General features: G+C 40.5%; 1 protein-coding gene across 2 annotated transcripts in view; it reads right to left on the reverse strand.

Annotated features, from left to right (window-relative positions):
- The window catches only part of fbxo11.S (F-box protein 11 S homeolog), a 60,473-nt gene that overhangs the window by 26,654 nt on the left and 17,372 nt on the right, over positions 1-16,447 (reverse strand). For both annotated transcript variants that reach the window (XM_018265044.2, XM_018265043.2), the window contains exons 2-3: positions 5,097-5,221; positions 2,617-2,698 (exon numbers count right to left, since the gene is read on the reverse strand). In XM_018265044.2, the coding sequence (XP_018120533.1) occupies positions 2,617-2,698; positions 5,097-5,221 (207 nt within the window). The remainder of the gene's footprint in view (positions 1-2,616; positions 2,699-5,096; positions 5,222-16,447) is intronic.

Below are 16,447 nucleotides of genomic sequence, written 5' to 3' on the forward strand. Positions count from 1 at the left end.
TTTCCGCTGGACTTATGCCCCAGTCTGGTCAAGGCTTTACCCAAATTATCTGCGAGGGCAGGTAGATTTTGCAGGGAGGCCAGAGACTGTGAGAGTTGCAGAGCCCACAGAGGAGCAGGGGGTTCTGAAGATGGCCCGGCTGCGTTGTCTTGAGGAGTGTCGTCTCCTGATGGGGGGCCCGATAGTTCTGTGTGAGGGAGGTGAGAGCCCCCTGAACCAGGTACAACAGAAGCTCCCTTGGAGCAAGATCTGCAAAGGGGTTCCCCCTGTCCCCCTGGGATTTTGGATTGGCAATTCTTGCAGGCAAAATAGGTGATTTGTCCTGCTGTTGCTGGTGCTCTGCCCCCCCCAGCCCTGGGGAATAGTCCCCCAGACTTACCTTCTGCCATAAGCAGTGTCTGTGGTACCTGCTGAATAACTGGCTGTGTGCACTGGAGTAAGGTAGCTTTGTCCCCAAAAGTATAGGCTGCTGCAAGGGCAATGCGCTGCAAAAACGGACTCTGTAGAGGCACTAGAGAGAAGGATGCGCTCAATAGTTACTAAAGGGAAGGAGAGAAGCTTGTTGAGGAGCGCAAAATGGCCGCCGCAATGGAAAGGGCGCGAGATGCGGCATGAGAGAGAGGCTTGGAACGCGGTTCCGCCCCCTCCTCACCCATGCGTTCCAGGGGAAGCGCGCTGAAGCGCTAATGGCGCCAACAGTAAGGAGACGCCTAAACAGTACCCCTGGAGCAGCGTGTTCCTAGAAGATAAACCTTCCCCACATGCAGCACAACAGCCAGAGCAGAAATAGATTGGGTAGGGGGGAGAGCAACCACAGCGTGAGGTAAAAGTAGCCTTTATACTCACATGCAGCCACACTGTAAGGCCCTCTGCTCCCCCTCAAGGAGTGCAGGCATGCCTAACCGAGTCTGTTATAGCCTATGGGCCAGGGAATGACTCCAGTGGGCCTCCCACGGAGGGGGTGTACACAACAGATACAGGTAACCCTGATTGTGGTAGCACCCCTGTCTACTTGAAGCTTGAAAACTTGGAGCTTGCAGGTTGTCCATCCTCCTAGTAAGCAGGACACTTAAAAACTGAATACATTGGCTCTAGCCTGGGGTTAAGCCACAGTACTGGCACGCCCCTTTTTTCATTGAATAAGTGTCCTGCCTCCTGGAGGGTGGAGCTTAACCCCATAGTCCCTGTGTCCCCCTTGAGACAACAGAGAAACAATCATTTTTTGGTGTTGCTGCTCCTTTGACACAAAGCAAAGGGCTCTTGCAGTATTGTGCCTTTTATCTGCTGTCAGGTCACAGCCCCACTGGGTAAGAATTTTTAAGCAAGAGGTGGCCTTTAACTGCTTATTTTACACAGTTCTCTTTTACTAGAGCAATAACAGCACAACAACAACTTGCCCTTATTTGGGGGATCTACACACAGGCTTAATCATCAGTGGAGCCTCTTGCCCCGGCCTCTGAACCTATCAAAATAATGGAGCTCCACCCCAGCCCTTTACAAAAATGAAGAAGTCACCATTCTGTCACATGGACATTCCCTAAGCACTTCAATACACCCTATCACCAGTAGGGTACGGTTGGTTTGACTTCTTTGATTTAAATGCAGCCACGAGTAGAATGTCTTTCAAAAAATCCAGTAGAATGGCTATAAAACCATTTTTTGAAATAAAATGGTTAGCTATAAAGACATTTGGGAAAATGTCATGAATATGAACCATCTAAGGCTTAAAAGAGAACTAAAGCCTAACTAAAGTAGCTAGAAATGTTGTACATTATGTTTTGTGATTCTGTACCAGCCAAAGAAATCACAGCCCTTTAGTAGGGAAGATCTGTGTCTCCAAAGTAGCTCCCCCATCTTCTTTTCTGCTGATTCACTGCACATGCTCTGTGCTGGTGTCACTTACTGAGCTTAGGGACCCACAATATACAGTACACATAGAATAGAAATGTCACAATATGAGGCTGATTAGTAATTAATACAGATAATTACCACATGGCAGCACAGAAACCAGTGCAATTAGCATCAGAATTTAATAATCAGCCCTGTAGCATCAGCTTACATTACAGCCCAACCTCATTTTCTGCTGGATAATTTGTGACGACCCCTAAGCTTAGCTTCTCAACAGCTGCTCAGAGCCCACTGAGCATGTGAGTGTCACAGACACTTTCCAAGATGGTGACCCCCTGTGACCAGTTTGAAGTCCAGGATCATTGCTGCTATTGACAAGCTGAAACTTTAGGCTGGTGCAATAAGTCCATTATAATACACAAAAGCCATGAATATCCTTATAAACGGTGAGTTCTGATGTCATTTCTGTCACATGACTCAATGAAGTGAATGAATGATGTGTATTATAATAAATAAAGTACCCCCAGTTGTAAAATATGAGGATTATTAGAAGTTACCTCTGAGTTCCATGACCTCGGTAATTTATAATATCCTTATATTTTACAAGAGGGGGTACTTTATTCACTATATAAAAAAAGATGGCATTTTTAGCCACATTCATTTTTAGGGCTTAGTTCTCCTTTAAGTGAACACAACAGATCAGATGAATCAACAATAAAATTATAAAATCATTTGGAGAAAAAATAACCCGAGTTAAAACGAACTTACTCGGCAAATCCTGTGATTTTCCAGATACCCTGGCACGTTTTGCTCTGTGGCCAAAGTTTTCAGTTGCTGAAGTAGAAGCACCCTTCAGGGGGAGAAGAAAAAAAAATCACATGAAAATCTGAACTATATATACATTTCTTCCGTGTCATTCTCAGCTCACAAGAAATTTAAATGCTTATCTTGTTTGGTCTCGGTTTCAGTGTTGTGCACTGTTGAATTGGTGTGAAATGCCTAATTTTGTATTTATTCAAACACACCCACCGCTCTGCACACACAGTTTCCTGAAAGTGCACATGAAAGAAAGCAGCCACAAAGAAAATCAAATTCTATTTTGTTTTATAGGAGATGCCCAACTTTGCAAATTACAATAGTTTAAGCAAATTACAATAGTTTAAACAAAAAAAATGTCTCATTGTATCAACAATTAAAATCAGTCAGGGGGTAGCAATGATCAATGAGGACATGGCTTTAAAAGACTACTGTGCATGCCCCAGCTATTGTCATTCACTTGCATAGTATTAGCCCTACTGGCTGCCAGCGGGATCAATGGTATGTATATGAGCCACGTTATCCATGCACCAGTCATGCTCAGAAGCGCCAAGAACTGCTATATCCTGACTAATGACTTCTGCCTGATCCCATCCTAGTGTAAACTTGCTTTTAAAGGAACTGTAAGACCAAAAAATAAGTGTTCTTAAGGGATATGGCCATGGGATAAAATGTTTTTTCAAAACGCATCAGTTAATAGTGCTGCTCCAGCAGAATTCTGCACTGAAATCCGTTTTTCAAAAAAGCTAACTTTTTTTATATTTATATTTTTGAAATCCGACATGGGGTTAGACATATTTTCAGTTTCTCTGGCGCACCCAGTCATGTGACTTGTGGTCTGATAAACTTCAGTCACTCTTTGCTGCTGTACTGCAAGTTGGAGTGATATCACCCCATCCCATAGCAGCCTAACAACAGAACAATGGAAAGGTAACCAGATAACAGCTGCCTGGTAAGAACAGCACTCAATAGTAAAAATGTCTCAGTGTGACTCCTTCAGTTATATTGAGTAGAAGAAACTAGCCTGCCAGAAAGCAGTTCCATAGTACAGCACTGGCTCTTTCTGAAAGCACATGACCAGGCAAAATGACCTGAGATGCACCTACACACCAATATTACAACTAAAAATAAAAACACTTGTTGGGTTAGGAATGAAATTTTACATGGTAGAGTGAATTATTTTAAATGTAAACACTTAGAAATAAGAACACCATAAAAATAATGACAGAATCCCTTTAATAAGCCAAAAAAATACCTAAAATTCAAATGTAAAAATTCGCCTTCTAAAAGCAGGTGAGGTCATGTTGAAGTCAATGGGAGTTGTCCTAGGCACAGATCAAGTTTTTGTGGTTGATTTGAGGGGTTGTATCCGAAAATTCGATCATTAGAGTTTTGGTTTTTTTTCCCCTGTGGTTTTTCATGTGAGTTTTTGACATTAGCATTTTTGCAGTCCCTTAAGCTAATTAAGATAATATAGTGTTGCCCTGCACTGGTACAACTGTCGTGTTTGCTTCAGAAAAAAAAGAAAAGGCACAGGATACACAGCACATAACAGATAAGCCCTAACCAATACAGTGGTGTTTTATCGGTTATCTGCTGTGTACCCTGTTCTTGAATGGCTGTGCCCATGGCTACACATCAGCTTATTTATATAAACTATAGTAGTTCTTATCCGTTATCTACTGTGTATCCTGTGCTTGAATGTCTGCCCCATGGCTACACAGCAGCTTGTTTATATATAAACTATAGTAGTACTTATCTGTTATCTACTGTGTATCCTGTGTTTGAATGGCTGCCCCCATGACTACACAGCAGCTTGTTTATATAAACTATAGTAGAGTTTATGATGCAAACACAGCAGTTTTACCAGTGCAGGGCAAAAACTATTATATTTTTATTACTGTAAAACACTTCCATGTTTGATGTTACTGTTCCTTTAACTGGTGTGCCTGGGTATCATTGCTGTACAAATGTTGAATAAGCAAAATGTAAACACATTGGGCTCACGTAATATCCAAGAAAGGATACAATTAAGTCATCCAAGTTTTCAGTCAGGAAAAAGAGACTTGGAACAGCGTATCAAAAAAAACTTGCAACAAATAAACAAATGTACCACTGGGATCTACCTGAATATTATAGGTATAAATACCTTGGGCTCACGGTAAGATGTGCAGGTAAATTTAGAAGCTGACAAAGTAATTATGCTCACAATGGTCGATGGGTGGTCTGGGAGTGTAAGCCCTGAGGCTGTAGCTTCAGAAGGCAAAGACTTCAAATGCAAAGTGGCTTTTGTGTACCAGTTGGCCAGCAGAATGTCACTTAAAATTTGATGTTATTTATCCATTAAGGCCATTATGCCGGATGCATTTCGTGCACAAGGTAACTTAATCATGGCCATGCTTGATAAACGGGCAGCGCCATTGCTTACTCACCTCCATGCTGCTTTTTGCTGGACAAGCGGTTCTTTTGGGAACGAGAGTTTTTCTGCGGAGTTGATATGGACTATTCTGTGCACCAGGACCTGATTCTTCTGCAACCATGTCTGCAGCCACTTCATCTGTAGAGGGCAAAAAAAAATAAAAATCTATCATAAACTGCGAATCTAAAAATGTACAAGATCTTGCAGATGTAACACTTCGATCACAAACATATAAATAGCAGAAGAATAGTTATAGATCTTCTTAATATTAAGTAACAAAAACCATTGGTATTTCTAATGAATAACTAACAGAACTGGCCACTGCAACGGTTCTCAATTTAAACAGACACTATACCGTTAAACTACTACAGCAGACATACTTCTTGGTAACATATATGGTTGCATCCATGCTAAAATCCTGCAATTGCCCTAGACTGCTATGGTAATTAACATGTATTCATAGAGATGACATATTAGCAGGGCTGCAACTAGGGATGCACCAAATCCAGGATTCGGTTCGGGATGCGGCCTTTTTCAGCAGGATTCGGATTCGGCCAAATCCTTCTTCCCAGGCCGAACTGAATAAAAATCCTAATTTGCATATGTCACAAATCGTGTGACTTTTTGTGACAAAACAAGGAAGTAAAAACGGTCTTCCCCTTCTCACCCCTAATTTGCATATGCAAATTAGGATTTGGTTCGGTATTCGGCAAAATCTTTAGTGAAGGATTCGGGGATTCGGCAGAATCCAAAATAGTGGATTCGTTGCATCCCTAGCTGCAACAGAAGAGTATATACATAAAACACACAGATGACATACAAACACTGGCCAATACAGGAGGCACATCAAACAAGGACCACCACTGTCAGATGGGATTGTGAAACCCGGTTGATATCTTGCCAGTTTTTGGAAGATATTGGTCAGGCAGGCCCGGCGATGTGCCCCATATATGGGTCAATAAGCTGCTGACGTGGTCTGTGGGGAATGAGTCAGCCGCCTTTTAGTTAACTTTTAGTATGTTATGGAATACCTAATTCTAAGCAAATTTTCAATTGGTCTTTATTTTTATATATAGTTTTTAAAGGGGAACTATGGCAAAAATAAAAATTCAAGATAAGCTTCGGCATACTGAAAGAAGAAGTTTTCTAAATATAATCAATTGAAAATTCTGTAATGTTTCTGAAATTATCAAGTTTATGTTCACTATCCTTCTCTCTGCATCTGTTTCTTTTCATTCTCTCTTCATGCAGCAGTTGGGTGTCAGATATTCATTGACAGTTAGATCAAAATCAGTATCACAGACCAAGAAAGTAGTACCGTATATACTCGAGTATAAGCCGACCCGAGTATAAGCCGAGGTACCTAATTTTACCTACGAAAACTGGGAAAACTTATTGACTCTAGTATAAGCCTAGACACAACTACAGCCCTGTCTCCCAGCAGCGCACATTCTGCCAAAGCGACCCCCCCAGCGATCAACCGGACTTCTTTGCAAAGTTGATGGTGACAGAGAAACGGATTACTGTGTGCATTGTCCCACTGTCCCACTACCATGTGCAGAGGGTGCTGTTTGATATTGCCATCACTGTTAATCTTTCGTATAACCAACAGATGGCGCTGTGTGATATTGCAGTCACTGTTATTCTTTCATATAACCAACAGAGGGCGCTGTGTGATATTGCAGTCACTGTTAATCTTTCATATAACCAACAGATGGCGCTGTATGATATTGCAGTCACTGTTATTCTTTCATATAACCAACAGAGGGCGCTGTGTGATATTGCAGTCACTGTTAATCTTTCATATAACCAACAGATGGCGCTGTATGATATTGCAGTCACTGTTATTCTTTCATATAACCAACAGAGGGCACTGTGTGATATTGCAGTCACTGTTCTTTCATATAACCAGAGGGCGCACTGTTATTCTTTCATATAACCAACAGAGGGTGCTGTGTGATATTGCAGTCACTGTTATTCTTTAATATAACCAACAGAGGGGGCACCCAACCAACAGATGGCGCTGTGTGATATTGCAGTCACTGTTAATCTTTCATATAACCAACAGAGGGCGCACGGTTATTCTTTCATACAACCAACAGATGGCGCTGTGTGATATTGCAGTCACTGTTATTCTTTCATATAACCAACAGATGGCGCTGTGTGATATTGCAGTCACTGTTATTCTTTCATATAAACAGATGGCGCTGTGTGATATTGAAGTCACTGTTAATCTTTCATATAACCAACAGAGGGCGCACTGTTATTCTTTCATATAACCAACAGAGGGCATTGTGGGATATTGCAGTCTCTCCCCAAGTGTACTGTTGGTATAGGAATGATTAAAAGTGACTGCAATCTCAGCTACGCGGGTGGGATACCGCTGACCCGAGTATAAGCCGAGGTAGACTTTTTCAGCACATTTTGGATGCTGAAAAACTCGGCTTATACTCGGGTATATACGGTAAATCAGCCAAGAGAAGAATATTTCATTAACATCGACAGGTGGCGGATCCCACTGATGTTCCTAGTGCAATGTTTGTCTAATCATGCAGTAATTAAATGGAGAAAACATATACCTGTGTGTCTGTGCGTGTGTATATATATGTGACCTGTTATCCTGAATGCTCGAGAGCTGTGGTTTAACGGATAAGGGATCTTTCTGTACTTTGGATCTTCATACCATAGGTCTACTAGAAAATCATGTAAACATTAAATAAAACCAATAGTCTGGTTTTGCTTCCAATAATGATTAATTATATCTTAGTTGGGATCAAGTACAAGCTACTGTTTTATTATTACACAGAAAAAAGGAAATTGTTTTTAAATATTTGGATTATTTAGATAAAACTGAGTCTAACGGAGCTTTCTGTATAACGGGTTTATGGATAATGGTTCCCATATCTGTATATCTATCTATATACATTGTAGCGGACACCAGGGCTGGGTCCTTGACCGGAGTTATATTTCCCCATTATTTAAGCAGTGTGTGTGTGTGTCAGGGAAGGAGTCTGGGGATTATTTGGCAGCACCACTAGTTGCTGTGTTTTCTTAGTTTTTCAGGGCCCGGACTCTGGAATGGGAGGGAAAGTACAGGGTGGGCCTTCCCATTCCACCCAGGTACACACCTGGCTTTTACTGCAGCAGAGAAATAAGGGGTAAAGCTGGCCATAGATGTTGAGATTTTTAAAAGATCAGATCCTGATTGTGAGACCACGATCTTCTCAGAACAATCGTATGAATTTACCATCAACTAAAAAGACCAATTTGCCAGGAAAACAAAGGGGAGCTGCCTGCTTGGCCCTGCAAACATAGAGAGATTGCACTGGGACCGACAAAGTTTTTTGACCTGGCCGATCAATTTCCTGAGAGATGTCGGCCGAAAAATCGTAAGATGTACAATCGTTCGAATCCCACTAACCGCACGATAATTTCGAAGGATTGGTCGGACTTCCCTAAAATTGGTCGTTCGGCAAGAAGAATCGTCGCGAGAGAGAGAGATATGTGTGTGTGTGTGTGTGTGTGTGTGTGTGTGTGTGTGTGTGTGTGTGTGTGTGTGTGTGTGTGTGTGTGTGTGTTTATATATATATATATATATATATATATATATATATATATATATATATATATATATATATATATATATATATATATATATATATATATATATATATATATATATATATATATAGTGTGTCGGATTTTCAAATATGATGAATATTAACTATAAGAATATTCAGGTTTATTAATGATAACGTATGATTATTTTACTCAATAGAATACATATTTATGATTGATATTATGCATATTTGATTAATCATATAGTGTTGAGTAATGAATGTTATATTTTGTTTTATATATAAATAGATAGATATATGTAGATATATAGATAGATATATTAGATATATATATGAGGTGAGTAAATTTGTATTTTTTTTTCTATATTAAACATGAATTTAACAAGGATCATTCTCTACAAAAACTCGTTAATCTAGTCACATATACACATGATCATAGGTAGAAAGCGTACCTCCCCAAGGTCCCAACAGCACTGGTTTCACAATCTACCTATCACTGAGTCTATTTCTTCTGCACTTGCCAGTTGTAATGCCCTATAAACAGGCTCTGTTCAACATACAGCATCTTCCTTTCACACTCGCTGCAGTGTACAGATTGAACAGCAACAGCCTAGCGTTTATTCAGTGTGCAATTGCAGGGAACTAAACACACAAGCAACAAACTGGAACATCAACACAACATGTTGTTAGGCTACCGGCCGAAATCCATGCACCGGGCAATGTTAGGGCAGAGTGGCCAGGTCGCTAGAGCAATAAACACAAAACGTACAAGAGACAACAGCACATTCCCCTGTTTGTATCAACAGCTCCAACAACCACACAGGACACTCACTCAATAGCTTTTCCTCAATTCATAAAGTCTAGTGGTTACTGTGCACAGCAAATTAGGTAAGGATGCACGAAATCCACTATTTTGGATTCGGCCGAACCCCCGAATCCTTCGCAAAAGATCCGGCCGAATACCTAACCGAATCAGAATCCTAATTTGCATATGCAAATTAGGGGTGGGAAGGGGAATACATACTTCCTTGTTTTGTGCCAAAAAGTCCCCCAATTCCCTCCCTGCCCATAATTTGCATACGCAAATTAAGATTCGGTTCGGCCGAATCTGAATCCTGCTGAAAAAGGCTGAAAATCCTGTATTCGATGCATCCCTAATATTAGGGATGCCGACTTGCTGCTATACACACACTACTGTATAATTTATTGTACAGGTATGGGACCTGTTATCCAGAAAGCTCTGGACCTGGGGTTTTCCGGATAACGGATATTTCCGTGATTTGGGTCTTCATGCCTTAAGTCTACTAGAAATTCATTTAAAACATTAAATAAACCCAATAGGCTGGTTTTGCTTCCAACTTTTTATTCAGCAGCTCTCCAGTTTGCACTTTCATCTTCCATCTGGTTGCTAGGGTCGAAATTCCCCTAACAACTATGCATTGATTTGAATAAGAGACTGGAATATGAATAGGAGAGGCTTATGAGTAATAAAAATTAGCAATAACAATACATGTGTAGCCTTACAGAGCATTTGTTTTTAGAAGGGGTCAGTGACTCCCATTTTAAAGCTGGAAAGAGTCAGAAGAAGAAGCAAAATAATTAAACTATAAAAAAAATAAATGATGAAGACCAATTAAAAAAAGTTGATTAGAATTGGCCATACTATAACATATTATAAGTTAACTTAAAGGTAAACCACTTCTTTAAACACCATAAACACCAGTGTAATGAATGTATGTAGCAAAGCTGATTAAAATTATGTTTTCTTAGGCTAAAAAAATATTTTTTGGGGGGCCAACATTACATTTAACAAGAAAGTGTGCGAGTGGACATTTGCAATGGTGACTTGTGCAGGGAATGTTGGCGTCCATACACCATTATGTGAGTAACCTACGCTCAGGCTTATTACAGCACGATGAGCTAAAATGTGCTCTGAAAGTAGTGTTTGTTTTAGTCCGGGGCCAGATGTGAGTCTCTCCCAGTGCCTGCTGGGCTGCATGAGTAACTGTCAGCTGATTTAGTCGCTGGGGAATGTTACAGGCAGCTTTCCCAAACAGGCACCTGTTGGTCACTCACGGAATGCCAGTGATTTCTTGCACCCGACTTCACATGAGAGTAAAAGACCATTTCTGCCACCCCGGCTGCCAGTGCACCCAAAAATCACTGCACTCTTATCTGCTCAGGGTTTATAACTCAGACCTACATCTCATAACAAGAGGAATAGATAGGGGGGAAAAGTGAAGATTGATGGGGCGCATAGGCGGATGCAGATTTTTTTGTTTGGGGAGGCTAAAATGTGTCATGACTACAATGACCGTTACCATGCTAGACTTACCAAAAAAATTTTATCCCACACATTATTAACTATATTCTGTTGGTAGCAGTGTAATTGAAATACAGGTATGGGATCTGTTATCTGGAAACCCACTACCCAGAAAGACCTGAATTAAGGAAAGGCCATCTCCCATAGACGCCATTTTATTCAAATAAAAAGGACATTTTTAAAAATGTAGGTTGTCCGTAATAAAACAGTAGCTTCTATTGTACTTGATCCCAACTAAGATATAATTTATCCTTATTGAAAGCAGGACCAGCCTATTGGGTTTATTTCATGTTTACATGATTTTCTAGTAGACCTAAGGTACAAAGAACTAAATAAGAAAAGATCTGTTATCCGGAAAGCCCCAGGTCCCAAACATTCTGTATAACAGGTCCCATACATGTACCCAATTTTGTTTTAGTGATGTTGGTCCTTTAAAATTGGGATTTTTTCAACTACATTCAGGCCTATAGCTCTTCCTCTAAATGAGCACCTGATGTATGATGATGAATTCCATAACAACAGCTGGGAAGGAAGACAGGCAAGAGCAGCAGAGTCTGAGCTGAAGAAGAGTCCTTTGCCAGCAAGGTGGAGAACACTGTGGCTCGATTATTACGGTCTTCCACTTGCATCCCTTCACTTCTTAACCCTCCCCATAGAACGCTGACCAATGCACTGCCAGTGTATGCTTTTAACCTGTTGCGTCCCTCGTGTTTATAAGTTAAAGGGGACCCGTCACCCAACAAAATTATTCAAAATTCTATTCTATCATGTTAGTCAAGCAAAATTAACTTTTAATACACTATTAAAATTATTTGAATCTTGTTGGGATGCACCGAATCTAGGATTGGGTTCAGGATTCGGCCTAATCCTTCTGCCCGGCCGAACCAAATCCAAATCCTAATTTGCATATGCAAATTACGGACAAGGAGCGAAATTGCGTGACTTTTTGTCACAAAACAAGGAAGTAAAAAAGGTTTTCCCCTTCCCCCTAATTTGCATATGCAAATTAGGATTCAGATTCGGATCGGTAATCGGCCAAATCTTTCACAAAGGATTCGGGGTTCGGCCGAATCCAAAATCGTGGATTCGGGGCATCCCTCGTTTCCTTCAGTCTAGGAACTCATAATTATAACAAGCAGGCAGGAGCCATTTTGTGGACACTTATCAAGACAAGCCTTGTATCATCTCAGAATCTTGTTTGTGCACCAGAATGGGGGACCTGCTGTCCATCCCCATGCCCTGACTACACAATTAAAGGAAAACTATTCCCCCCAAACAATGTATGTCTCTATAAAAAGATATTGCATAAAACAGCTCATATGTAAAATCCTGCTTCATGTAAATAAACCATTTTCATAATAATATACTTTACTAGTAGTGTGTGCCATTGGGTAATCATAAATAGAAAATTGCCATTTTAAAAAATAAGGGCCGCCTCTTGAGATCGTAGGATTCACTGTACTCACAAACATACCAACAAACCATACATGTTAGGTCACATGAGCCAATTAACAGACAGAGTTGTGTCTTTTGCTTCCACACTTCTTCCTGTTACAGTTAGAGCTGCAGTATTTCTGGTCAGGTGATCTCTGAGGCAGCACACAGACCATCACGAAATGGTGGCTCAAGGCAAGAGATGTAAAAGGGCAATATTTACTTAAATATATATTCCAGTTTGGTAAGATTCTTTAATATGCCACTTAATATGATATGAACTGTTGCTTAAGTGTTCATTTTGGGGGTATAGTTTTCCTTTAAATGGTGAAGAGTACTGGGGAATGTGTGGAGAGCAGTGACATGTAGGAAGTAATGAATAGAAATTGAAAGCAATTGTCTGCCCAACCTCTATGCCCATGGCATAGAGGAGGGGCAGATAATATTTGATTGACAGCTGAGATTTTTAAATGAGCTTACAACAGCTATGAATGCTTTAATAAAAAATAGAAATTGGATTTCATGTTTAATTCGAAAAGGACTTTTATTATACAGATGTTTGTGTCTGGGTGACAGGTCCACTTTAAACACCTGTGTAGTATAATGCTGCAGGCTTAATTCAATTTACTGGGGAATTAGGGCCTCCCCAAACCTTCATTAAAATCCACCTATGATGGGGCGGATCAACAAAAAGAATAGAATAAGATTCCAATAGATTTCTTGTAGCAACTCTATGTAATGAGAACGGGTTCCCCTGCCCCTGACATCACCACTTACACTCATTGTGAGAAGCAAAAGTATTCACCCCCCTGCACTGGCACAAATCACAAAACCGCACCTATTCCACATGAACAAAGAAACACACACTAATGAAGGAACGATTTTAGCAAATACCTTTTTTTTTTAAGCAAACAGTAAAAGGAGATCAAAGTACAGGATCTGGAAAGTGTGGGACCTGGGGTTTTCTGGATAAAGGATCTTTAAATAATTTTTTAGCACGTGTAGTGATCTAAATTATGGAAAGGGGTGGTTCACCTTTTTAACTTTTAGTATGTTATATAATGACTGGTTGTAAAGGTCCCCATAGAGGAAAAGATTTTTCTTTGGTGAACGACCAATTTTAGGGAAAATTCCACAATTTGTCTAATTATCGTGAAGTTAGTGGGAATTAGGGATGCACTGAATCCACTATTTTAGATTCGGCCGATCCCCCGAATCCTTCGCAAAAGATTTGAATACCGAACCCAAATTTGCATGTGCAAATTAGGGTTGGAAAGGGGAAACCATTTTTACTTCCTTGTTTTGTAACAAAAAGTCACGAGATTTCCTTCCCGGCCCCTAATCCTTCCTGTATTTGGTGCATCCCTAGTGGGAATCGTACAAATCAAGATTTTTCGTCCGACAGAAAAATCGATTGGCCAAGTAACGTTTTTATCGGTCCTAGTACAAACTATCTATGTTTTCTGGGTCAAGCAGGCAGCTACCCTCAGTTTTCCTGGCAATATCGCCTGAAATGGTCTTTGTAGTTGGACGACAAATCAAACATTTAAACTATCGTTTCGAGATAATCGTGGTCTCACGAGAACAAAAAGATCTTTTAGAGATCTTTACATCTATGGCCAATTCTTCAGTTGGTTTTCAATGCTTTTTTTTTTTTTTTTGAATTACTGTATTTGCTTTTTCTTATGACCTTTCCAACATTCAAATAGGGGGGTCACTATCTAATAAAACAAATGCTCTGTAAGGCTACAAACATTGTTATTGCAACTTTTGATTCCTCCTCTTTCTATTTAGGCCTCTCCTATTCATATTCCAGTCTCTTATTCAAATCAATACATAGTTGCTAAGGTAATTTGGACCCTAGCAACCAGATTGCTGAAAATGGAGAGCTGCTGAATAAAAAGCTCAATAACAGAACAAAAATTATAAAAAAACAAACAAACTGCAAATTGTCTCAGAATATCACTTTCTACATTATAAAGGTATGGGACCTGTTATTCAGAATGCTCGGACCTGGGGTTTTCCTGATATCTTTCTGTAATTTGGATCTTCATACCTTATGTCTACTAGAAAATCATGTCAACATTTAGTAAACCCAATAGACTGATCCCAACTAAGATATAATTAATCCTTATTGGAAGCAAAACCAAACTATTACAGAGAAAAAGGAAATCATTTTCAAAAATGTGGATTATTTGGATTAAGTGGAGTCTATGGTGAAACAGCCTTTTCGTATCTTTCTGGATAATGGATTTCCAGATAACGGATCCAATACAGGTACTAAAAGTCAAAGGTGAACAACCCATTTAAACATAAAATAAACCCACCATCAACATGGATTCATGCAGTTTCATTACTATCAAAAACAAGGTACTGCTTTGAATATTAGAGAAAAAGGAAATCATTTTTAAAAAAAATTTAATTGTTTACTTAAAATGGCCCCTGGATATCCGGTTCCTGGATAATGGATCCCAAACCATATACATATGAAAAATGATGTGAAACACATTATACGGAATTCTCCAATTGGGAAAGGTCACTGCTCAACCACAAAGGCTTCTCTGTTACAAAGTGTCTCGCCCTCTGCTCCAGGTTATAAGAAGTTATTCCAGTAACACAGGATTCACTGCTGCCCCCTAATAGCAGCTGTTTGGGTGCAACACAAGGCGCATTCCTAAGCTATTTGCCGTCTACTTAACAACGAAGCAAAAGTAGTTTTTTTTTTTTTAACAAAAGGCTAACAGTATCCTTGGACCGCTCTATGCAGCTTTTGTTTGGTCAATGAAAGCTAAGGGGGGGGCCCTCATAAAGTAGACTTGGAAAGACTTCTTTGCCCAATATTTTAAAATTATCTGGCCACCGAAAATGTGTGTGTGTGTGTGGGGGGGGGGGAAATCTTTAATTTCCTGCATCATTAAATTAGGCTTTGCTGTATAATCGGGGCACTTGTTACACATTCATATTAGAACTGCAAAAACTGCTCATATCATGAAATCTAAAAAAAAAAAAAAACAAACTTTGTGTAGATTGCAGCAGTGTGCAGTGGAGCATGTTTACATAAAGTTACACAGCTGGGTGTGTGTTCCTGTTACAGGCAGACGGCCATATGCCAGAGCAGGGGTCCTTGAACTTTTTTTTTTAACAGGGGGCCAGACTATAGTTTGAAAAAAAAAAAAAAAAAAATTTCCATGCACACTGCACATTTGTAGTACAAAAAAACATGAAAGAACAATACAATACACAACTACTTTGTCAGTTCAGGGGGGGGCTGACTAATCCAGGAAACGCAGCACGGCCGGGTCCCCCTTAAAATATAAAAGCCGTCGGGCCCTGATGGCAGCCCTGCACACCTAACTACGCATCTGTCTCATCCCGAGAGCGGGGATTGGTTGACCGTTCGTTCCCCTGTAACCCTGCAAGAGGAGTACCTGGAGCAGGTGAGTGGCACACTTCTACTAAGATGCAGCTTGCAGATCCTCTCTTTTCCTCTGCCCCAGGGCATCACGTCACCGCGTCCCCTCTGCGTACGCCAACGATGCTGGACGCGGCCGCAACGGGTAAATAAAGTGGGCCATAGTTTGAGGAACTAGATTGCCATACAAGCGGATCATTCACCAATATGCCCAGGTAGATATCAGGCTGTAATCCAATCATTGGCCCTGGAGTCAAACAATTAGTTAACAATGGGTATATGAGCAGTTGGAGCAAGGTTCGCATCGACTAGCTGATGCGGTCCCCAATCTGTTGGGAAAATCAAACCTGCTTATCAACATCTGGCCAATATTTTGCTAGATATCAGTCAGGTGGGCCTGTCAGAGGTCCCCATACGCATTCGGTCTACAGGTGACCATACACAATAAGATGCGCTCTTTGGCGAGATTTTCCCTAGGGCCAAACATTCTAATTATAAAGAAGGAAACGGGCACCGACGGGTCATAGGACCGCATCAACTAGCGGATGCAGTCCTCGATCGCAGAAAGAAAGCAAACCTGCCCGATCGATATCTTGCCGATATTTGGCCTGACCGAT

Source organism: Xenopus laevis, chromosome 5S, assembly GCF_017654675.1.
Source record: "Xenopus laevis strain J_2021 chromosome 5S, Xenopus_laevis_v10.1, whole genome shotgun sequence".
Classification (NCBI taxonomy): domain Eukaryota; kingdom Metazoa; phylum Chordata; class Amphibia; order Anura; family Pipidae; genus Xenopus; species Xenopus laevis.